This window comes from Oncorhynchus mykiss, chromosome 14 (genome assembly GCF_057628025.1).
Source record: "Oncorhynchus mykiss isolate SJ-2025 chromosome 14, ASM5762802v1, whole genome shotgun sequence".
NCBI lineage: Eukaryota > Metazoa > Chordata > Actinopteri > Salmoniformes > Salmonidae > Oncorhynchus > Oncorhynchus mykiss.
This window is the reverse complement of record NC_143035.1, coordinates 16,490,879-16,516,257: the sequence shown is the minus strand read 5'-3', so window position 1 is coordinate 16,516,257 and position 25,379 is coordinate 16,490,879. Positions and strand designations below refer to the sequence as shown.

Genomic DNA, 25,379 nt, shown 5'->3' with positions numbered 1-25,379 from the left:
GTCAAGGTTAGAGTTTGTCAAGCAATTTTATCTATAAAAACATTGAACTATTTGACTCTGCTAGTGACACACACAGTAAACCAGACAAATGCAGTGCCTCACCAAATGACACACGGTGACAAACTACTGTGACGTTAAAGACCCTTTTGAAGGGCCTTCTACCAAACTGCTGCTGGATTAATAAATGCCCAATTGTTTAGGCAATATTTTCCTGTTATTTCACAATGCAATATTATCACACTCTTTCTTCAGTAGTCGCATTTCCCCTCCCGCCCCGGTTATGGGGCCAAGGGTTGGAAATAGACAATGTTTCTGCGAAGCTAAACTAATTCCTCAGAATATTAAAATAAATCTCTGACATGGACTACTTCCTGGAGATTTTCATTCACATTCTATTTTGTTCTGAACTGAGCACTACCGCCTTTTCAAGATGTGCAAACAGTGGTAACTTCTCTGTTCAAATTTGAACCTGTAAGCTCACATGGGCTTTTTGGCTCTCCTTGCTGTGCAAACTCATATTTGCCCCATTTCCCTAAGCTGCTTGTTTGAGTGCCTTCGGGTTAATCTGGTTGTGGTAAACAGACTGGATACAGCTGTCCTGTGTCTCCCTCCTCAGCTTTCGGTAAACACTAAACAGCAGCATCCCCTAAATAACTAAATGTGTGTGTGTGTGTGACTGCATTACTGAGCATAATTTCACCCTATAGCTATGAACATTGTGCATTCTCTTTTGGTCCACTTCTCCACCAATCTCCAACAACCATTAACCAGGTCTCTAAGCTACTGTAGTAGAACATTACATAGTGGGTAACTTAAACGTTTTAGCTGAATCATCCTGGTCCTTAGACTGTGTTGCATGTGTATTGCAGCGAAAGGCCAATGGGGATGTACTATGTCAATAATGCCACCGATTGGGGGGGGGGGGGGGGGGGGGGGACATATTATCTTTCTGCCGTCGTAGGTGTGAACCTACGATCTTCACTGATCCTCTACGTCTGTGAAAGGAAGAAAGAGAGGAAGCAAGTAAACATAATTAAAAATGTTTCTACCTTTTTGTTCCTGGCATAAGGACTTTGTTCTGAACAGTTCTTTGTCTTGCTTGTTCACAAAGAACAAAAGGATGCCCTTTGAAAGGCTTTACTCGTCCCTTTGGAGGATGATATGGAACACGATAGGTGTGTAGTTGCTATGGAAACTGAAGTGGCCAGAAAATGCAGCACTACGGTTGCCATCCCTGTTGTGGGTAGAAGGCACCTTTTGATTTGTCCTAAGTGTATCATCAAACTTCAGTATGGGCAGCCTAAAGTAGTTACAATTCTCCCGTTCTTGTAAAGTCCACACGTTTTATCAAGAACTTAATTGGTTGAAATCTGATTTAATGTCATTTAGCCTTGTGTCCTTGACTCTACCTTGTTTTTGGTGTCGCTCGGGTTGACGACTAATCACCTAGTTTCCTTTGTCTGCTGCTGGTGCCGTAGTGGCAGTTCGGCCTTGGGGGAGTGGTGTGACCTGTGCTACAACCCTGCCGGTGATAGTCTAACCGCCAACCCCAAACTCGGTCAGGCAAAGTGGAACACCAACAGTATGTTAACAACCATATGACCAAAGGAAGGACTAATGATCACCAAAGTAACAAATGGACTTGAGTTTGTATGACTTGGGCCATAGTTACTTGGTAGATCCCTGTTGTGTATCACACCAACGGGGAAGTTCTATTAGTCATGATAAGGTTCTTCTGTTGAAGGTGTTACTGGACTGAAATAATTGGTTTCCCCGCTGGCCGCACTCTGCGAGTGCTGTACAGGAGTCCATTATTCTGCTTGCTCCATTGCGTCTGTACATAGGCAAGCAGGCACACTACCCTGTTTCTGGTCTTTCTTCAATTCAATAGGTCTGACAGAAATCAATCTCTTAGCACCACACGTGTACCTGACTCGATGGAATTATCATCAGCATTCCATTTGATTTCAAGGATGTCGCATGGCTGTTGACTGAAAAAAAAAAAAAAAAAAACTTGCTTTGGCATTCACCTGCATTCCATTTGACACTTGTGTTCGTATAGCTGAGGAAATGAGAAACAAAATTACTTAGCATAAGGTAGAAGTTTCCCGTGTAACATTTTATTCTAATGTAGCCTGTTCCTCAGTATGAGACTACAGCATCAAGCCTCTTTGATCACCCACCTTCACTTCTATCTATCCAACAATCCATCCACCTGTTTTGCAGAGTCACTAGTGCTAGGTGTATTGCAGGCCCTTGGCTTCCAAATACTGTGCTCAAATTTTTCCGACTGCTATTATAAGAAATGTAACACGTTCTCCACCAGGACCCAATATTGTAAGGACTTCATAATAATGGCAAATATACTGCTGCAGTGGCTGTCAGCTGTCGCTTCTCTGTAGGACATGAATAGAAATGGTAACAAAATCCTGGCATCATCAAACTCTGACTGGATTCTTGGCAGAATCAGAGCACCTATAATGTACAACTACTCTTTTCACATTGACCTTTCTTTGTCTGTAGCCTTTGAACCTTGACCCTTAGTTGTGCCTAGGACATTTTAATTCGCACTATGCTCTGCTGATATTTTGAACCTTGAACTCGGTCTTTGGTCTGTTAGTGTCAAATTACTCAAGGTGAGGTGTCAAACCAATCGTATCCGTTTAATTCAGGTCTCTCTTTATATTAGGAAAGTTTTTAATATCTTGTAACATTCTCACATAACCTTTTTTATATCCCCTTAATTAAAAATAGTTTGTTATACCGAGTGTGAGTACCGGTAGTACTTCAGGAGATAAGTAAAAACATGATTTACAGCCTCCTCCAGATTCAGGGCCTCTTGGAACATAAACCAGTTGATTTAGCACTTCCTGCCTTTCCATCTATGGCTCTCTGTCTCTCTGGCTGCGGAACCGTATGACTGAGGCGGAAGACATATGGTGGGGAGATCAAACGATCAGAACCAAAGCTGTTCTGAGCCCTTCAGCGAACCATAAAGATGAGCAGTCCCTCGGATGAATCCTTGCCTTGCTTCTTCTCTCCTATGCTCCATTTACTTTGACTAGTCTCTCCTAACCACAGGTGTGACTCAGCAGCCAATGAGAAATCATTCCAGAAACTAGCCAACCTATCAAGACATTCAGCATCCCACTAACACCCAATCAGAATTAAGACAGAGCAGCCTTGACAGATGGATAGAGGCCTGTCGTAAAAAATACTTGGCCAACAAGACCATGTTTCAATGGAAACCCTATTATTCCATTGCATAGTTGCCGAGCCCAGGGATTTGAGGTGCTTGAGTGGGCACACATGGTGGTAAATGACCCTGGCAATGCGTGGCTCTGTAGGGATGTTGGCTAATTAGCCTCATCCCAGGCCACGGACGACCAACTCTCCCTAGCTACTGGGAAGAAGGAAGGACAACTGTCGGCTTGCCCAGTTATTTGTACTGTCCTTACAGGCTGCCACACTTGAAATTGTGCACAGCAACTGATGGCCAAGGCCGGCCTACTCATTAGGCAGGATTAGGAGTCAGATTGAAGAGGGTGACCTTTTCTGAGCTAAACTGACCAAGACACGCCTCCAACAACACACAAAACCTCACATAATTCTGCCCAAAAACAATGACAATTTCTCTCAACCGGTGGCCTATGGGCTTTTTAGGTGAGCGCTGTTGCCGCCTTGTGATACGCAGTGCTCATTCTGTTAGACAGGGGCACAAAATATTTCACTTACCCATTCCCAGCGTGCCTCTCCAGGGTGCTGTTGTAGAGACGCATCGCTGCGGCGCTCCACCAATGTGCCGTCATAAAAATCATCTAACATAAACCATGTAGCAGATACTCTTTCTACCATATCCTGTCTGTGGCCTTTTCTGTAGCCTGTAGGCTGGCGATACAATGTAATGAGAGACACTTTTTACATCATGCAGGTTTCTCCGATCAAATAGTCTAACCTAAATGGCACCCAATCAAATAAAAAAATGTGCTGACATGTTAACAAACATATACTAAAAACAGGAGAGTTAAAAGTAAAATGGACCATATGGAATTGACCATATGGAATGGACAATCAGGCTACTCACAACTGCTGTCCAGGAGTTTCTTTCTGTTGGCTAAATTGTCATGATCAGTGGTTTCAAGTTTGAATATGTAAATTTCTGACTAGCTGATCTTAGCGAAAAAGAAAATACTTAGCGGGACATGCAATGTAAACACATTACAAATAGGCTCAGGTTAACTCCAGAGGAAGGCCCAAGAAATTGTCAAAGACTCCAGCCGCCCAAGTCATAGACTTGTTTGTTTGTTCTCTCTGCTACCTCACGGAAAGTGGTAGCGGACCACCAAGTCTGGGACCAAAAGGCTCCTTAATAGCTTCTACGCCAAGCCATAAGACTGCTGAATAGCTAATCAAATGGCTAACTGGAAAATTTGTATTGGCCCTCTTATTTTATTACTGTTGTTTTGCACAGGCTCGATGTACACTCACTAGACTCTAACCACACACTGACACATACTACACTGACACTCCAACACACACACGGACACACACACTTGCATATTGACACCATACACACACACACACTCACATTCCTTCACACTCTTCACGTACGCTGCTGCTACTCTGTTTTATTATCTATGCCTACTCACTTTACCCCTACCTACATGTACATATTACCTCGACTAACCCTGTACATTCATTCGGCGCATGTGACCAATACAATTCTATTTGACAAATATTGGTAGCTGATATTCAGAGCTTAAGTAGCCAACATGATTAGTCACAGGAATCAGGACTAGTAAAGCCAATGCAATGGCCTGTTTTACAAATGGTGGGCCTAACACATGGATGGGCATTCATACTGGAATATAGGCCTGCAATATAATTGTAAGGACAGACCAATGTCTATCGGATGTCTTTTTTTGTCCTGTCCTGACCAGTAGCCTTTGTTTGGAGCATTCCAGACCAGCATTGATTTCCATGAACATTTGTTTTTGGTTTGGTCTGGACCAGCCTTGATTTGACCCAAATCTAGACGTCTATGTGTGGTTCAGATTTTGTCTGTTCTGGACCGGCCTTGATTTAGAAATGACGGCGTCTTTTCAAATTTCATTCAAACCTGATTTAAACATCCAGAAAATAAGCATTCTCAATGTTTTCAAATGTATTTCTGTTAATTCAGAACTGAAAATGAACCTGATATCAACGTCCGGAAAATACAGATTTGAGTTTTGCAGGGCAGCAATATTTTCGTCTCACCTTGGGCGGCAAAATAGCCAGGACCTGCTTATAGCTGTACTACTGTATGCCTTGTGAACTTTCTCTCAGTATTGCTGTATCTACTGAATCACACAATTAATATTCAAAAGGAATTTGGGTGGTAACATGTAATACCATACACTCTGGTCAGTGGTGACCATTGACAACCTTGGTGGTGGTGTTCCATCCAGTGTTCTGCTATTAGACTGCAGCGTATTATTTCTATTGTGTGCTGCTAGCTAAGGCCCGGTGAATGTGAGTGAGGGAAGCCCTGGAGCAGATTGAGGGAGAGATCAGTCTCCTAAGCCCTTTTTATGGTGACGAATGGGACGTTTTTGATTGGCGGAAGGGTGGTGAGTCGAACAGAACGCTCCATCCGCTTTATTAAGGAGAGAAATGTGCCGTTAAATGGCCTCGGCCCCACCAGACTAGCCACAGAGACAAGATGAATGTGAGCACAAAGGGCAGCAGCATGGCACTCTCTGTCATAACGACATCTCTCTGGAGTTTTACTGGGGTTTTACTGTACTGTACATTTGGTATTGTTGGTATATTGAATAAGTCCCACTTGGTTGTCTGTGGTAGGGTGGATGCCATGTGCCCTGCACAATTCAGACGTTTGTTAGCCTTTTGTTGTTTGATTTATTTGGATCCCCATTAGCCAACGCCAATGGCGACAGCTAGTCTTACTGGGGTTCGACATATAACGGAAAATGCATTACAGACAAGACTTTACAATTGACGTACATTTTAAAAACATGAACATGTAGTGTGTGTGTGTGTGTGTGCGCGCGTGCGCGTATCTATCAGTTGCACATGTCAGTACATACACACAACAGGTAGGTCACATTGGGGAGAGGTGTTGTGCCCTGAGCTGTTACTTTATTTTGATTTTTTAAACCATGGATTTACTTGTACAGGATGATGCCCGAGGGATTGACATTCATGACAGAATTCCACTCACTCACTCACCAGCATCTTTGTTACTATCCAGAATTTTGAATTATAAGGTTATTTGAGTGAATAAGTAGGCTATAATAACCTTCCCTTGACCCTGTCCTTAAGAGGGCGTCTATAGAATTCCTGTGTGAGATTGTTACCTCAGAGCGGTCTTGCAGGCTCCCTGTGTGAGCCAGGTGAGTCGGGTGAGCTCATGTAATATGTTTCCCAGCACCAGTCCTCGAGTACCTCCCAACAGCACACATTTTTGTTGGAGTTGTTGGGGGTACTCAAGCACTGGAGTTGGGAAACACTGTATTACATCAAAGTTTTTGAGCTTTCTTGGTTGAAAAACTCTTCTGGTAAAGATACAGTATGTTCAATAATAGCCCTATTCGTACGCGACTAAAAATGTGTCAAATTGCAGGAAATGAACTCGACAACATAGAGAAAAGAAATGTCAGTTTGAGGTCGCAAGATGGGCTCTGTATGGATGTGGGCACGCAGAGCCACTGTGGCACTATTTTTATGGCCCAACCCACATCAGTTTTTTTAGAGCTTTCTTGGTTGAAAAACTAATCTGGTAAAGATACAGTATGTTCACTAATATCCCTATTCATACGAGACAAGGATTACTATAGAACGTTCGTTATGTGATCATTACCCCAGCATGTCCGTTTTGCAGTGATCGATTGGGATGAGTTTTCCCAAACTGTCCTTGTAAATATTTGTTTTCCCTCATTCAAAATTATTACGGAAGCCTGGAGGCTCCTTTCTTCAGTTTGGAGAAAGTCAAAATAATAATGCATGTCAATACTTCTTTTAAAAGAGAAGTATGGCAAGTTGATATGACCAAACAGATCCTTCATCTGCAGGCTACATGCATAGCACTTTGTTTTAAGCATCAATTTGTTCCCATTTTCTTACCCAAACTGGATGCAGCACCTGTTTTAAACTCTGTAATATCCCTCAAAACACAGGGATGACGATTCACACGGTATACGTATTATCACAGGGATGACGATTCACACGGTATACGTACTATCACAGGGATGACGATTCACACGGTATGCGTATTATCACAGGGATGACGATTCACACGGTATACGTATTATCACAAGGATGACGATTCACACGGTATGCGTATTATCACAGGGATGACGATTCACACGGTATACGTATTATCACAGGGATGACGATTCACACGGTATACATATTATCACAGGGATGACGATTCACACGGTATGCATATTATCACAGGGATGACGATTCACACGGTATGCGTATTATCAGAGGAGCTGGGAGTTTGCTGAAAAAGTAACATGGCAGATTCGGGCAGGACTAAAACAACAGATATGGTGATTTGTGCTTGGGCATTACTTAAGACACCTCTGAAATGGCTGTTGAGATACTTCTGCAAAACGCTAGACTAGGTTTCAGTTTAACACCGCTGCATTTCACAACATCCCATGTTTTGACAGTTTCACTTTGAGGTTAGCTTTGCAATGCTGTGATGTTCAGTACACAGGTGTCCTTCCTCTAAACGCCGCTCTCGCTGTATATACGCCATCATGCCGAGCAAATAGAAGTTAGATGTCAAAGAGGAACAGGTGCTTTCGTGACATCAAACCCCACCAACATCTCGCAAACGGTTGGCACCATGTGTTGTTGATTCTCGTCACGATACCAGCAGCAGTTTTCCTGTGTTATCGGGTCAGATTCAAGCTTCCTGTTGTTCCAACTGCGTAGTGCAACATTGCTCTGAGTCACCCCACACAACTCTTCATCTGATTTAATATCTCACCCAAGAAAGCGCTTCAGGAACAACATTCTGAATTGCAGAGTAATGCTCAGATATTAGTAGGAATGAAAATGACCCTGTTGAAAACTTCAGCATTGTCTTTGTAGTGACGTGCACTATAAATGGTGCTTTCCAGTCTGTGTTTTTCAAGGCCCTTTGCGATAAGGGCTAGTGCAAATGCTCTATTGTTTCCGCTGAGACATTACCATACATGCATGTAGGGTTTTTAAGCCTGAGAACAAGGCCACACCTCCAGTTGTTGAATATTTATGGAGTCAGCTTATTAGTAAGTTGATTGCCAATTGGCTTACCAGTTCAAATGTTGGTCAACTCATTTCATATTAACTTACCTCGGGTGAAAAGAATAAAGAGTACTTCATAATTTCAAGCAGCAATACTCTGCTCATTGATTACCCAGAGTGCCTGTGGGTGTTCAATTCACATCTTTCCATTATAGCCAATGTCCCAAATTTAGAATGCCAATGATGTTTAAAACAAACTCTGTGACCCTTAATTACTGTCTACCCATTTAATGAGTATTGATGGCAGCGTAGGCATCTGGGATACCATTCACCCTCAGGCACTCTGGGTAATCATCATTATGCCCTGTGCTTGTCATATTGTGTGTGTATGTGTCGTGTACACAGTGATTTACTTGCAACTTTTCTGGGGTATAATGCAAGCTTTTGATTTGATCCCATCACTTCATATGGGATGGAATACTGTGCTCCCTCCATCTCTTTGAACAGTAGGCCAACTTCATCATTTTCACAGTCAGGGTGACTTAGCCATCTAATGTCAGCCCTGACATTGATACAGTATGGAGCATTGTGGGTGGGTGGGTCTGTGCTTGTCCTGTGCGCATGCCCCAACTGCCAATTCCTCAAAGACAGACCTTAATTGTCACTACTAAGCGCCAAAACCATCAAATGCAGCTAAAACCATCAAATGTAGCTTAAAAATATCACATTTTGCCAAAACCCGGCCCAATCAATATGTGCAAATGATTAGAGCGCTGAGAAAAACTTCAATGTGGTAAAGTCATTTTTCCCTGGAAGGGTTGCGACTACTGCTACCCCTGCTACTACTACTGCTACTACTACCGCTGCTACCCCTGCTACTACTACTACTGCTACTACTACCGCTGCTACTGCTACCCCTACTACTACTACTACTACTACTGCTACCCCTGCTACTACTACTGCTACCCCTACTACTACTGCTACCCCTGCTACTACTACTACTACTACTGCTACCCCTACTACTACTGCTACCCCTACTACTACCGCTGCTACTGCTACCCGTGCTAATACTACTACTACTGCTACCCCTGCTACAACTACTGCTACTACTACCGCTGCTACTGCTACCCCTACTACTACCGCTACTGCCACTGCTACCCCTGGTACTGCTACCCCTGCTACTACCGCTACTACCACTGCTACTGCTACCCCTTCTACGACTACTACCGCTGCTGCTGCTACTACCACTGCCACCGCTACTACTACTACTGCTGCTACTACTGCTACCCCTGCTGCTGCTGCTACTACTACTACTTCTACTACTACTGCTGCTCCTGCTACTACTACTGCTACCCCTGCTACTGCTACCCCTACTGCTGCTACTACTACTGCTGCTACTGCCACCCCTGCTACTACTGCTGATACTGCTACCCCTGCTGCTGCTGCTACTACTACTACTACTACCGCTGCTCCTACTGCTACCCCTGCTGCTGCTGCTACTACTACTACTACTACTACCGCTGCTCCTACTGCTACCGCTGCTGCTGCTACTACTACTACCACCACTGCTCCTACTACCGCTGCACCTGCTACCCCTGCTACTACTACTACTGCTGCTCCTACTACTACTACCGCTGCTACTGCTACCCCTGCTGCTACTACTACTACTACCCCTGCTGCTGCTAGGGGGAGCCTCTTAAAGAAGTTGTTACAGGTCTGTGAGAGCCAGAAATCTTGCTTGTTTGTAGGTGACCAAAAATGTATTTTCCACCATAATTTGCAAATAAATTCATTAAAAATCCTACAATGTGATGTTCTGGATATTTTTTTTTCTTCTCATTTTGTCTGTCATAGTTGAAGTGTACCTATGATGAAAATTACAGGCCTCATCTTTTTATAGTGGGAGAACTTGCACAATTGGTGGCTGACTAAATACTTTTTTGCCCCACTGTATACCCATTGATTTTTGAAGAATATATTTTACTCATTTGTTTGTAAACAAACACTGTATAGCCTCTAACTTGAATTGTTAGATCGTAGATAGTCAGTCCTTGTATCCATAGCTCTGTCTGTGTTTGAGGTTACATTGCCCCATCCCTCAGCTCTTTACCAAATCAATGGCAGGGTGGCACTTGCTATTGTTTGAACTGCAGATTGCCACTTTAAATCATCCTTCCTGAATGAGTGCCTGTTCATTAGGCTAAAATGAACGTCAGGCATGGTTCTCATGGCATTGAGTGAAGTCAATAGAAGTCATCCTGACTGCGGCCTTTTTACAGTGAACAGTCAAGTACTGTACCGCTCAACCTTTTGTCTCTCCTAAGAGCTATTGACCTGCTGCTCACGTTTTACCAGGCTGTGTATGAAGTATGCACTTCTTTTGTGTTTGGGGCACATTTGGGTTGCTAGTTTTGTGCATGTGTGTTAAGTCTTGATGGCCTGTGTATGATTAATTTAGTGAATATGTTTAGTTAATGATAACGTTACGTACGTGATAGAGTGCGCTCTGTGTTGTCTCTCTTAAATTCTCTGATTTTTAAACGAACTGCTCATTATGCGCTCAACTATAATACATGCACGCACGCACGCACACACACACGCATGCAGATATAGACATATGCCAGGATTGACTCAATGAGCCACACACACATGTAGAGTAAATCCTACGGGGACAGTGAGAATCTGCTCCCTAGTGTTGACACTGCAGCCTGATGAATATTACACTGTCGGTCTCCTGAGTGTGTGTCCATGGAAGGTGAACCTACAGGATACGGACCATGCCGCCACCATGCACCAGAGGGAAAGAGGGGTAAAAACACACACACACACACACAACCTCACTCACAGAATACACTATCAATCACCACTCCCTAGTACACACACCCTCACTCACAGAATACACTATCAATCACCACTCCCTAGTACACACACACACCCTCACTCACACAAGCTCACATTACAGTATTTTAATGCATGGATCCATCAGCGCTGATTTGAGTGTTTACGGGAACAAGAAAGGACGCTGAAACAAGCAGAAACACTCGCTTCTCCTTCCCTGCCTTTCTGAAACACAATCAATGTCTTTGACCTTGTATTGTATCAGCCCAGCCTCTATCAGCCCTCTGTGGGCTGGGTCTCTGCTATTAACAGTAGAACCGCTGGGCCTCCCCCCCCCCCCCCCCCCCCCCCCTTCAAGCTAATGAGCAGTCTATCTGACTGCAACATTCTAACTGTGTAATTAATTAATTTCATATATGCTATTGCGAAATTAATAATTTGGTTGCGTTTATGAAAGTCTTAGGTAACATTACAATACTGTCGGCTATATGTAAACAACATATTACAACTATGAAACAGAACATGTGTTGGAACGCGATAAGAGCATATTTTGATAATGACGCACGGTCAAATGATGACAACATAAGTAGCCTAAACATCACTTTAAGCACCAAGTGTGCTTGATAAATAGTGAAAATCAGCACAGAAGCAATTATTATAATGAATGTGTCAGTATGACGGCAGTCATAAAATGTAAATTATTGTCAGCTCGTGCTTAAATGGTGTGCATCTTCAGGCAATGGCATCAATCGGAGCATGCCCATGTCACATAAACAATGAAAGATGGGGAGTGGGGTTGCTGATGTTTTATGCTTGGAATGTAAGGCCAGCTCTTTGGGATGATATTTTGTGCTGATAATAGCCCGTAGCATTGTCACCAGCATTGTCATCATTTAATTTGGTGGTGGCACGGGCACATGCTCAGTGCGCATCATTCAGTTTTTTTAAATGTATTTTTAGATTATAATTAGAATAGATCAATATGATTGAATGGGACACTGTTCATTCACAATTGGTGATTATATAATTATGCTTAGTTCGCTTCCACTCGCTCATTATCTCACCCAATCTTCCCCTTTCTTCCCCATCATACTGACACTTTTTATTGCTTAGTCACGAGCCCTTAACCAACAATGTTCACTCCTCACCGTTTCATTTGTTGTTATGTGTGAAATTAGTGTCTGTGTGGTTTAGGTTCGATTCCTGGCTGTGTCACAGCCAGACGTGACTGGGAGCCCCATGGGGCGGCACACAATTGGCCCAGCATCGTCTGGGTTAGAAGGTTTGGCCGGTGGTATTTTCTTAGCTTTTAGAGACGTACCCAGCCATCCCCACCTGGATTGTGCAACATTTACCTATTATTATTTTCAAAAAGCTCTAAAATTCATTGTTGTCATTGCTAGACAAATTACTGCTGAATATTACTGAATAAGTACTGAATATTTTGTCAAAGCTGTAACTTGGCCACTCAGGAACATTCTCTATCTTCTTGAAAAGCAACTCAAGTGCAGATTTGGCTTTGTTTTAGGGTATTGTCCTGCTGAATGGTAAACTCATCTCTCAGTGTCTGGCGGAAAGCAGACTGAATCAGGTTTTCCTCTAGGATTTTGCCTGTGCTTAGCTCCATGTCTTTTTTGTCCTGAAAAGGTCCCCAGTCCTTAACGATTACAAGCATACCCATACCATGATGCAGCCACCACTATGCTTGAAAATATGGAGAGTGGTACTCAGTAAAGTGTTGTTTGAGGCAAATCCAACATTACACATTGTGTTCTGGACAAAAAGTGAATTACTTTGCCTCATTTGTGCAGTATTACTTTAGTGCCTTGTGGCAAACCGAATGCATGTTTTGGAATATTTGCATTCTGTACATCCTTCTTTTCACTCTGTCAGTAAGGTTAGTATTGTGGAGTAACTTCAATGTTGTTGATCCAGCCTCCGTTTTATCCTATCACAGCCATTAAAGTCTAACTGTTTTAGTCACCATTGGCTTCATGGTGAAATCCCTTAGAGGTTTCCTTCCTCTCCGGTACGGAGTTAAGTGTGCCTGTATTCTTTGTGATGACTGGTTGTATTGATACACCATCCAAAGTGTAATTCTTAACTTCACCATGTTCAAAGGGATATTCAATGTCTGCTTTAAAAAATTGTATCCATCTACCCTTCTTTGTGAGGCATTGGAAAACCTCTCTGGTCTTTGTGGTTGAATCAGTGTTTGAAATTCAATGCTCGACTAAAACCTGACAGATTATTGTATGTGTGGGGTACAGAGATGAGGTAGTCATTAAAAAAAGCATGTTAAACACTGGTAACACTGGTGAGTCCCTGCAACGTGTGTGGCTTAAGCTAATTCTTACTCCTGAACTTATTTAGGCTTGACATAACAAATATGTTGAATCCTTATTGATGCTACATTTGAGCTTTTCATTTTTAATTAATTTGTAAAAATACAAATAAAACGCAATTCCACTTTGACATGATGTGGTATTTTGTGTAGGCCAGTGACAGAAATCTCAATTTAATCATTTTTAAATTCAGGCTGTAACACAACAAAATGTGGAAAAAGTCAAGGGGTGTGAATACTTTCTGAAGGCACTGTCAAAAGTAGTGAATTCTATAAGGAAAAGGGTGCCATTTTAGATATTTTGTTATGGGTTTCCTGCCGTAATGAAAAGCTTTGCAGTCCACTGGTTTAGCAGGGCATGGCTTGTACACAACATTAGTGCTGCAAAGGGTCGGGAACTTTCCAGTAAATTTCAGGCATTTTTTCTGAAATTTTTTATGGGAAGTTAAGCCTTGGAATTTGGAATTTTGCTTAAATTCATCAAAGTTAGCTTAACAGTGAACCTTTTTTGTGGGATATACACAAGGCAATTCTAGGTCATGTGGCATATTTTGGTTAAACTATCCCCAATTCAATGGAATTGCAACCCTCTGCATGCACAGTGCATTCTTCCATCACATGTACAGCTGATTCTCAAGATCTCGAACACTAATGAGATGCTATTGAGTCCACACCACTACACTGTCTGAGCCAAGGACTACATGTTTTCTGGAAAGTTTTGATTACAATACTGGGTCAGGTGAATATATTTTATGACAATTTTTTTATTAACTAGTAAATAGTAGCTTACAGCAAAGTGTATTTAAATAATTTCTAACTTGTTAACAATTTCTGCTAGTTAGTTTATGCTACCATGTGGGTTTTAGCTTGCTTGAGCCTTGGGTCACCTTAAATTACATTTTTGGGTATTGAATCAGATGATCAGATCACATTCATCACAAAGCCCACTGAAATTGAGAACTTCTTTGCTTGTCTTGCCAATGAAAAAGTAATTAAACTTAGGGATGACATGCCAGCAACAAATGCTGACACTACACATCCAAGTATATCGGACCAAATTATGAAAGACAAGAATTGTGATTTTGAATTCCTTAAAACCTCTTTGGGATATGTGGGACTGTAGCGTCCCACCTGGCCAACATCCAGTGAAAATGCAGAGCGCCAAATTCAAATAAATTACTATAAAAATTAAACTGATGAAATCACACATTCAATATATCAAATTAAAGCTACACTTGTTGTGAATCCAGACAACGTCTCAGATTTCAAAAATGCTTTACGGCGAAAGCAAACAATGCTATTATCTGAGGATAGCACCCCAGTAAACAAAGAGAGAAAAGCATATTTCAACCCTGCAGGCACGACACAAAACGCAGAAATAAAAATATAATTCATGCCTTACCTTTGACGAGCTTCTTCTGTTGGCACTCCAATATGTCCCATAAACATCACAAATGGTCCTTTTGTTCGATTAATTCCGTCGCTATACGTTTGATCCAGAAAAACACTGGTTCCAAATTGTGCAATGTGACTACATAATATCTCAATTTACCTGTAAGCATTGTCCAAACATTTCAAACTACTTTTGTAATATAACTAGGTATTTTTTTTACGGAAATAATCGATACAATTGAAGACGGGATATACTGTGTTCAATACCGGAGGATAACAAAGCGTGAGAGCGTGCTTTCAGGTCACGCGCCTCTAACGAAGAGTACTCTTCCCTCGAGCCTCATTCTGAACAGTGTTACTTCTTCATTTCTCAAAGGAAAAACCTCAACTAATTTCTAAAGGCTGTTGACATCCAGTGGAAGCGATAGGAACTGAAAGAAAGTCTATTAGAAATCCCATTGAAAAGAGTGACCTAAAAAAAAAAATCTGAAAGGTTTTTCCTTGGGGTTTTGCCTGCCAAATAAGTTATGTTATACTTGCAGACATAATGCAAACAGTTTTAGAAACTTCAGAGTGTTTTCTATCCAATACTAATAATATGCATATCTTAGCTTCTGGGTCTGAGTAGCAGGCCGTTTACTTTGGACATGCTTTTCATCCAGATGTAAAAATACTGCCCCCTGTCACAAAGAAGTTAGACAATTTTTCTTCCAAACTGACTATCAACAATGACAAGCCACTGGGGTCTGACAATCTGGATGGATAATAGCAGACGATAATGCCACTCCTATTTGCCACATCTTCTATTTAAGCCTACTGGAGAGCGTGTGTCCTCAGGTCTGGAGAGAAGCTAAAGTCATTCCGCTACCCAAGAATAGTAAAGCCCCCTTTACTGGCTCAAATAGCAGAGCAATCAGCCTGTTACCAACCCTTAGTAAACTTCTAAGAGAAATTAGAAATTGATGATAAAATTATTGTGGGGGCTGTCTTGTTAGACTTCAGTGCAGCTTTTGACATTATCGATCATAGTCTGCTGCTGGAAAAACGTATGTGTTATGGCTTTATACCCCCTGCTATAATGTGGATAAAGAGTTACTTGTCTAACAGAACACAGAGGGTGGTTTTTAATGGAAGCCTCAAATATAGTCCAGTTAGAATCAGGAATTCCCCAGGGTAGCTGTTTAGGCCCTTTGCTTTTTCAATTACGACATGCCACTGACTTTGAGTGAAGCCAGAGTGTCTATGTATGCAGATGACTCAACACTATACACGACAGCTACTACAGCCACTGAAATGACTGCAACACTCAGAGTTGCAGTTAGTTTCAGAGTGGGTGTCAATGAATACAGTCGTGGCCAAAAAGTTTTGAGAATGACATTAATTTCCACAGTTTGCTGCTTCATTGTCTTTAGATATTTTTGTCAGATGTTACTATGGAATACTGAAGTATAATTACAAGCATTTCATAAGTGTCAGGCTTTTATTGACAATTACAGGAAGTTGATGCAAAGAGTCAATATTTGAAGTGTTGACCCTTCTTTTTCAAGACCTCTGAAAACTGCCCTGGCTTGCTGTCAATTAAGTTCTGGGCCACATCCTGACTGATGGCAGCCCATTCTTGCATTATCAATGCTTGGAGTGTGTCAGAATTTGTGGGTTTGTCCACCCGCCTCTTGAGGATTGACCACAAAGTTTCAATGGGTTTAAGGTCTGGGGAGTTTCCTGGCCATGGACCCAAAATCTCGATCTATATTTGTTTTTCTTCTGAGCCACTTAGTTTATCACTTTTGCCTTAAGACAAAGTGCCCCATCGTGCTGGAAAAGGCATTATTCATCACCAAACTGTTCCTGGATGGTTGGAAGACGTTTCTCTCGGAGGATGTGTTTGTACCATTCTTTATTCATGGCTGTGTTCTTAGGAAAAATGGTGAGTGAGCCCACTCCCTTGGCTGAGAAGCAACCCCACACATGAATGGTCTCAGGATGCTTTACTGTTGGCATGACACAGGGCTGATGGTAGCGCTCACCTTGTCTTCTCTGGACAAGCTTTTTTCTGGATGCCCCAAACAAAGGGGATTCATCAGAGAAAAATGACTTTACCCCAGTCCTTAGCAGTCCAATCCCTGTACCTTTTGCAGAATATCAGTCTGACCCTGATGTTTTTCCTGGAGAGAAGTGGCTTCTTTGCTGCCCTTCTTGACACCAGGCCATCCTCCAAAAGTCTTCACCTCACTGTGCATGCTGATGCACTCACACCTGCCTACTACCATTCCTGAGCAAGCTCTGTACTGGTGGTGCCCCGATCCCGCAGCTGAATCAACTTTAGGAGACGGTCCTGGCTCTTGCTGGACTTTCTTAGGTGCCCTGAAGCCGCCTTTGCAACAATTGAACCGCTCTCCTTGAAGTTCTTGATGATCCGATAAATGGTTGATTTAGGTGCAATCTTTACTGGCAGCAATATCCTTGTCTGTGAAGCCCTTGTTGTGCAAAGCAATGATGACCGCACATGTTTCCTTGCAGGTAACCATGATTGACAAAGGAATAACAATGATTCCAAGCACCACCCTCCTTTTTGAAGCTTCCAGTCTGTTATCCGAACTCAATCAGCATGACAGAATTATCTCCATTATTGTCCTCGTCAACACTCACACCTGTGTTAACGAGAGAATCACTGACATGTCAGCTGGTCCTTTTGTGGCAGGGCTGAAATGCAGTGGAAATATATGTTTTGGCGATTCATTTCATTTGCATGGCAAAGAGGGACTTTGCAATTAATTGCTATTCATCTGATCACTCTTCATAACATTCTGGAGTATATTCAAATCATACAAACTGAGGCAGCAGACTTTGTGAAAATTAATATTTGTGTAATTCTCAACTTTTGGCCATGACTAAGTTAGCCCTGGATTGTAAACTGTCATGGTCAAAACTTATTGATGCAGTAGTAGCTAAGATGGGGAGAAGTCTGTTTTATAATGAAGCGGTGCTCTGCCTTAACAACACTATCAACAAGGCAGGTCCTACAGGCCCTAGTTTTGTCGCACCTGGACTACTGTTCAGTCGTGTGGTCAGATGCTACAAAAATGGACTTAGGAAAATTACAATTGGCTCAGAACAGGACAGCATGGCTGGGCATTGGATGCACACAGAGAGCTAATCTTAATAATATGCATGTCAATCTCTCCTGGCTGAAAGTGAAGGTGATACTCACTTCATCATTTTTATTTATGAGAGGTGTTGAATGCACCGAGCTGTTTGACTAAACTACTGGCACACAGCTCGGACACCCATGCATACCCCACAAGACATGCCACGAGGTCTCTTCACATTCCCCAAGTCTAGAATAGAGCCATGACTACATGGAACTCTATTCCAGATCAAGTAACTGACGCAAGCAGTAAAATTAGATTTATTAAAACAGATTTAAAAAAGCACCTTGTGGAACAGTGGGGACTGTGAAGCAACACAAGCATTGGCACAGACACATGCATACATACGCACTATACATACACATGGATTTAGTACTGTAGATATGTGGAAATTTTGGAGTAGGGGCCTGAGGGCACACAGTGTATTGTGAATGTATTGTAATATTTTTAAAATTGAATAAACTGCCTTAATTTTGCTGGACCCCAGGAAGAGAAGCTGCTGCTTTGGCTGCAGCTAATGGGGATCCATAATAAATATAATTCACCTGTTACCACACGTTTCATTTTAAAACATTCATCTTACAAAGGAGTTGTTTAATCTAACTGCTTAACTATTTATCTCTACATGGAATTGTATTTGTTTGTTTTAAAAAATATATATATATATGTGTGTGTGTGTGTGTGTGTGTTCCCAAACAAGGACTAGTTGCGCTCTGAGGCGGCTGATGTTGGTGGGATTTGGGTGCTTAGAAGTGTACTTCGCCAGACTGCCAAGAACCTTGCCCTCATTCAGGCCAAGTTGGCGAGACACGTTAGTGATAACACCATAGGCCTTGTTGATCTCTGCACCATTGAGTAAACAAAAGGAGGACCATGAGCTGTTGCTATCGATAAGGCATCAGATTCATAATTTTCACCTCGAATAGTATAGGGACTTTGAGGTTTCTTGTTGTGAGCATTGAGGGAACTTTATGCACTTGGCCAGATGATTCTGCATTATTGTTGCATTCTTCACATATGATTTGGCACAGCATTTGCAAATGTACACAGCTTTTCCTTCTACATTAGCAGCAGGGAAATGTATCCACACATCAGATAGTGCCCGTGGCATTTTCCTGTAAAGATATATATATATATATATCTTTACAGGAAAATGCCACGGGCACTATCTGATGTGTGGATACATTTCCCTGCTGCTAATGTAGAAGGAAAAGCTGTGTACATTTGCAAATGCTGTGCCAAATCATATGTGAAGAATGCAACAATAATGCAGAATCATCTGGCCAAGTGCATAAAGTTCCCTCAATGCTCACAACAAGAAACCTCAAAGTCCCTATACTATTCGAGGTGAAAATTATGAATCTGATGCCTTATCGATAGCAACAGCTCATGGTCCTCCTTTTGTTTACTCAATGGTGCAGAGATCAACAAGGCCTATGGTGTTATCACTAACGTGTCTCGCCAACTTGGCCTGAATGAGGGCAAGGTTCTTGGCAGTCTGGCGAAGTACACTTCTAAGCACCCAAATCCCACCAACATCAGCCGCCTCAGAGCGCAACTAGTCCTTGTTTGGGAACACACACACACACACACACACACACACACACATACACACCAAAGCACGCATCAGGTTGACCAATACAAGGGTTGAAAAATTGGTGGCCATCCTGGCAAATTTGAGGATTTTTGAACCTGACAACCAGCCATTCTCAACGAGGTTGGAACGTGACAGTGAAAATGAGGGCTCGGAGTCTGTTCAAGAGATGGACATTGAGTAGGTCCAGGGAGAAGACATGGAAGCATGAGAGGAAGACAACCAAAGCATTAGTTTCTAAACTATCATTTGACAGAGGAAGGCTGAAAACGTTTTGGGGAGATTCGATGGATCATTCAATATTCCCTTTTGTTGTTCAGTGAAATCATCCCATGTGAAGAGTCAACTCATTTTAAAGTTCAATTCGTAATTAAATTGTTTAAAAAAAAATTCTATAGGAAGGATTATTTTATTTTCCACCATTTGCAAATAAATTCATTAAAAATCCCCCTACAATGTGATTTTTTTTGTCTCATTTTGTCTGTCATAGTTGAAGTGTACCTATGATGAATACTAAATACTTTTTTGCCCCACTGTAATATGGTAAATATATCCAATGCAAAAAAAACATCTACATTTAAATGGTATTAATATTAATTAGCATATTTCCGTTAATTCCCACGGAATATTTCCACCTCCTGAATATTCCCCAAAATGTGCAACCCTACACAACATTGACCTGAGTGACCGGTAACTACTGAAGAATTGGCCATTTTGTAAACGGCTCATGCTTTCTGCTTAATGTGTAACCCTTTTTTCTTTTGTCTTCTCGGCAGTCACTCCATGCAGTACTTAGCTTTGATGTTGTGATTTGTTTTGCTGTAGTGACCCATTCATTATAAGCCACTGGATTTCCTGATTGTGGATTTGTTAAAGGGCAAAAAAAAACTTTGTTTTTAGAGTCATAAGTAGTTTATCAACATCCCTTCAAATACACTGACACCACTCACCATTTTATACAGCCTGGTACGGTTCCTAACCCTTCACCCCTCCCCCCTCTCCAGTGGTGGACCGCCAGGGCTGCGACCCCCACACTCGCTTCGTGGTGCCTCCCCGGACGGGGCACTGGGTGGCCCTGCTGCAGCGCGGCAACTGCACCTTCAAGGAGAAGATCCTCAAGGCCTCGGCCTTCAACGCCTCCGCCGTGCTCATCTACAACAACAACTCCAAGGAGGACACCGTCAAGATGGGCCACGAAGGTGAGGTCACATAGTGTCATTCAAATGGGTTGTTTATACGGTTAAGGCACTTAACTGTTAATTTGCTCCAGCGGCGCCATACTATTATGGCTGACCCTGTAAAACAACACATTTCACTGCACCTATCCAGTGTATGTGACAACAAAACATCAAATTAAAATGTATTAATTTTATGGCTTGGAATTGTTATATGGCTTAAGGACTATGTATGGCTTGTATATGGGTTTTGATTTGACTCATATAAAACAAATCCATGGAGGACAATGTCTAGATGTATTCATATGGGTTATTATCCATATGGCTAATGCATGAACAGGTAGTCATATTCTTATGGGTACGTATGGCTTGGCCTATTTATATGGGTTCATTGTTTATACATCCTATTCATCTGGCTTGTTTGTCTGGCTCTTGTTATATGGTCTTATAGCCAGCTAGCCTGCTGTATTGGTGGTGAAGTTAGCATTTAGCTCTTTTTATATGGTTCTTATAGCCAGCTAGCCTGCTGTGTTGAAGTTAACATTTAGCTCTTGTTATATGGTGTTCTTGCCAGCTAGCCTGCTGTGTTGGTGTTGAAGCTAGCATTTAGCTCTTGTTATATGGTGTTATAGCCAGCTAACCTGCTGTGTTGGTGGGTGTATGGCATGGTATTGCCTGCCAAGGGTCATTTGATAGGGGGGGGGGGGGCATATAGCAGTCATAGTGCAGTGTGTTTGCTGGCAGTTTGTTGTTTGTGGCTGCAGGGGACAGTAGAGGGGACAGACAGTGTGGCTGTCCTGACTGAAGGACATGGAGACTGACTCCTGCGTGCTGGACCTCAGCCACAATCACAGCCAAACACCAACACAGCCAGCAGGCTTGGGTATGGCCGGTGTACTGTCACACTGCAACACTCACAGATACACACACACACACACACACACACACGTGGGCCAACACGGGCACACAAACATATTTCGTCACAGCTGTCTCTTTCTCTCCTTCGCTTCACATGTGTTTCTTCCTACTCACTCTCTGTCATTGCTACCATCACTGTCTGTCTCAGCTTATTTTGGCCACAATGTAAAGTTGTATGAGTAAAGTCAGACTTTCTGACCTTTTGATCACAACTTTTTCCATGAAGCTTGTCTAAAAACAACATCCAATATAACCAGATACTTGAATGAGTCTCCTGTATGAGTGAGTGATTGACAGTAGCTGACGGCTAGCCTAGAGCTGTTTTGCACGTCACCTTAGCGTCACCCCACCCCAGGGGATACCCTGAGCTAATTCACGCTAGCGTTGAAAAGCCTGCATGAATGAGACGATAAAGAAGGATTCTAGTGAAGAGAGAATGAGAGGGGGCGGGAGCTGGTGTAGAATCACTATAGCACTGAGTACCCGATCGTTGGGAATGTATAACCTTTATTTAACTAGCCAAGTCAGTTAGGAACAAATTCTTATTTACAATGACGGCCTACCCCACCCAAACCCGGACGACACTGGGCCAATTGTGCGCCGCCCTATGGGACTCCCAATCAAAGCCGGATATGATACAGCCTGGATTCGAACCAGGGACTGTAGTGACACCTCTTGCTCTGAGATGCAGTGCCTTAGACCGCTGCACCACTCGGGAGCCCAGGCAGACTGGTGGTTAGAAGGCAGGAAACGGGAGGAGCGAGAAAATAAAATACTGAGAAGAAGCGAGAGAGGGGATGAAAGAAAACAAAGTGAGAAATATTGTATAGCATCCATAGACCAGGTAAGCCATGCAGACTGGTTGAGTCTCGCAGTGGGAGGAGAAGCAAGGGAAAGGGGGGGAGGAAGTGGGAGGGGTAGAGAAGAGTCAAAGGTGTGACCACACTATCTGGGTGGGATCGATGGGCTGTTTATAAATATAGAAGGAGTCCCATGACTCATTTATAAGGTCATTTTGTACCATGAACGAACGGTGGAATGCTGATAGTTCCCCCGAGCGCATACTATACAGTATCGATTGTTGTTTGCCTGAAAAGCACATAATTTATCACGGGTCGGAATTTATTTATTAATGTCATGGAATATGCTGTATATGGATTTGACTTTGAAGGTAGAAGAATCACAGCTGTGGCGTGTGTGTGGGGGGGTGTATGCGTGTTGTGCACATATTTGTGTGTGTTTTAGTGCAGCAGCAGCACTGATACAGTGCAAGAGGGATAAGGCCATACCAGAGATGATACGTGGAGATATGGGTCAGAGATAGACATCAGCCTTGCACAAGAAGGCACACTGACAACCTATTAAGGTTCCGCCACTTTTTTTCAATTTGCGCCTAAAATGAAATACCCAAATCTAACTGCCTGTAGCTCAGGCCCTGAAGCAAGGATATGCATATTATTGGTACCATTTGAAAGGAAACATTGTTTTTATGGAAATGTGAAAGGAATGTAGGATAATATAACACAATAGATCTGGTAAATGATAATACAAAGGAGGAAAAAAAAGCATTCTTTTTTTTGTACCATCTTTGAAATGCAAGAGAAAGGCAATAATGTATTATTCCAGCCCAGGTGCAAATTGGATTTTGGCCACTAGATGGCAGCGGTGTATGTGCACATTTTTAGACTGACGCAATGAACCATTGCATTTCTGTTCAAATTGTTGTATCAAGACAGCCCAAATGTGCCTAATTTGTTTATTAATAACTTTTCATCTTCAAAATTGGGCACTCTCCTCAAACAATAGCATGGTATTATTTCACTGTAGTAGCTACTGTAAATTTGACAGTGCAGTTAGATTAACAAGAATGTAAGCTTTCTGCCAATATCAGATATGTTTATGTCCTGGGAAATGTTCTTGTTAATTACAACCTCATGCTAATTGCCTACGTTAGCTCAACCGTCCCATGGAACTAGGCAAGTCGGTGAAGAGCAAATTCTTATTTACAATGACTGTTGGGCCAATTGTGCGCCGCCCTATGGGACTCCCAATCATGGATGGTTGTGATACAGCCTGGATTCGACCCAGGGTGTCTGTAGTGACACCTCTATCACTGAGATGCAGTGCCTTAGACCGCTGCACCACTCGGGAGCCCTGTTACAGCTTACCTTACCCAAGTAATACCCTTAACCATTAGGGGTAAAAACAATATCCAGACCTTGGATTAATATCTGGAAGCAAGCCATCACAGCAGGTCTAGGTTCAGCCCTTAGGGGCCACCTATAAAACAAAGCCAGAGAGGGAGGCATGAAAACATGCCTGGCCACGTGCGTGCCTGGCTCTCTCTGTTTTCTTCTGTGATGAATGGGCACGTGCCTGCACGGCTCTCTCTCTCTCTCTGTTTTCCTCGGTGGTGAATGCCTGTCTGTAGACTTAGCTGTGGAGATTTACAGATAACTGTTTAGAGCTGGAAGGGGAAGAGGAGAGGGAGGGTGGAGAGAGAGGTGAGGGGAAGGAGGGGGGGTGCACAAGTACATTAACGTGCCTTTCTTGCAAGCTCTAAACCCAACAGTGCAGTAATCAATAACTATATAACTATGTAATACAAAAAAGAAACATAAGGTAGAACAAAAACACATGAGAAATAAGAAGTAAGTAAGCTATATCCAGGGTCAGTCAGTCTCAGTACCATATTTACAATGTGCAGGGATACTGGAGTAACAGAAGTAGGTAAGCTATATCCAGGGTCAGTCAGTCTCAGTACCATATTTACAATGTGCAGGGATACTGGAGTAACAGAAGTAGGTAAGCTATATCCAGCGTCAGTCAGTCTCAGTACCATATTTACAATGTGCAGGGATACTGGAGTAGCAGAAGTAGGTAAGCTATATCCAGGGTCAGTCAGTCTCAGTACCATATTTACAATGTGCAGGGATACTGGAGTAACAGAAGTAGGTAAGCTATATCCAGGGTCAGTCAGTCTCAGTACCATATTTACAATGTGCAGGGATACTGGAGTAACAGAAGTAGGTAAGCTATATCCAGGGTCAGTCAGTCTCAGTACCATATTTACAATGTGCAGGGATACTGGAGTAACAGAAGTAGGTAAGCTATATCCAGGGTCAGTCAGTCTCAGTACCATATTTACAATGTGCAGGGATACTGGAGTAACAGAAGTAGGTAAGCTATATCCAGGGTCAGTCAGTCTCAGTACCATATTTACAATGTGCAGGGATACTGGAGTAACAGAAGTAGGTAAGCTATATCCAGGGTCAGTCAGTCTCAGTACCATATTTACAATGTGCAGGGATACTGGAGTAACAGAAGTAGGTAAGCTATATCCAGGGTCAGTCAGTCTCAGTACCATATTTACAATGTGCAGGGATACTGGAGTAACAGAAGTAGGTAAGCTATATCCAGGGTTAGTCAGTCTCAGTACCATATTTACAATGTGCAGGGATACTGGAGTAACAGAAGTAGATATGTTTAGGGAAAGGTGACTAGGCATAAGGATATGTGATGAACAGAGTAGCAGCAGCGCATATGATGATTGTGTGTGTGTAACGTCAGTATAAATGTAGAGCACCAGTCAAAAGTTTGGACACTTAATCATTCCAAGGTTTTAGTTTTTATTATGTTCTACATTGTAGAATAGTAGTGAAGACATCCAAACTATGAAATAACACATGGAATCATGTAGTAACCAAAAAGTGTTCAACAAATTTTTA

At 42.4% G+C, this 25,379-nt stretch overlaps 1 protein-coding gene across 17 annotated transcripts in view; it reads left to right on the top strand.

Annotated features, from left to right (window-relative positions):
• The window catches only part of LOC110488913 (E3 ubiquitin-protein ligase RNF130), a 69,972-nt gene that overhangs the window by 1,779 nt on the left and 42,814 nt on the right, over positions 1-25,379 (top strand). For 14 of the 17 annotated variants that reach the window (XM_021561378.3, XM_090198466.1, XM_090198460.1 and 11 more), the window contains one exon: positions 20,563-20,757. In XM_021561378.3, the coding sequence (XP_021417053.1) occupies positions 20,563-20,757 (195 nt within the window). Of the gene's footprint in view, positions 1-20,562; positions 21,617-25,379 lie in introns of all 17 variants that reach the window. The other 3 variants (XM_090198463.1, XM_090198462.1, XM_090198461.1) reach the window with 1 other exon arrangement.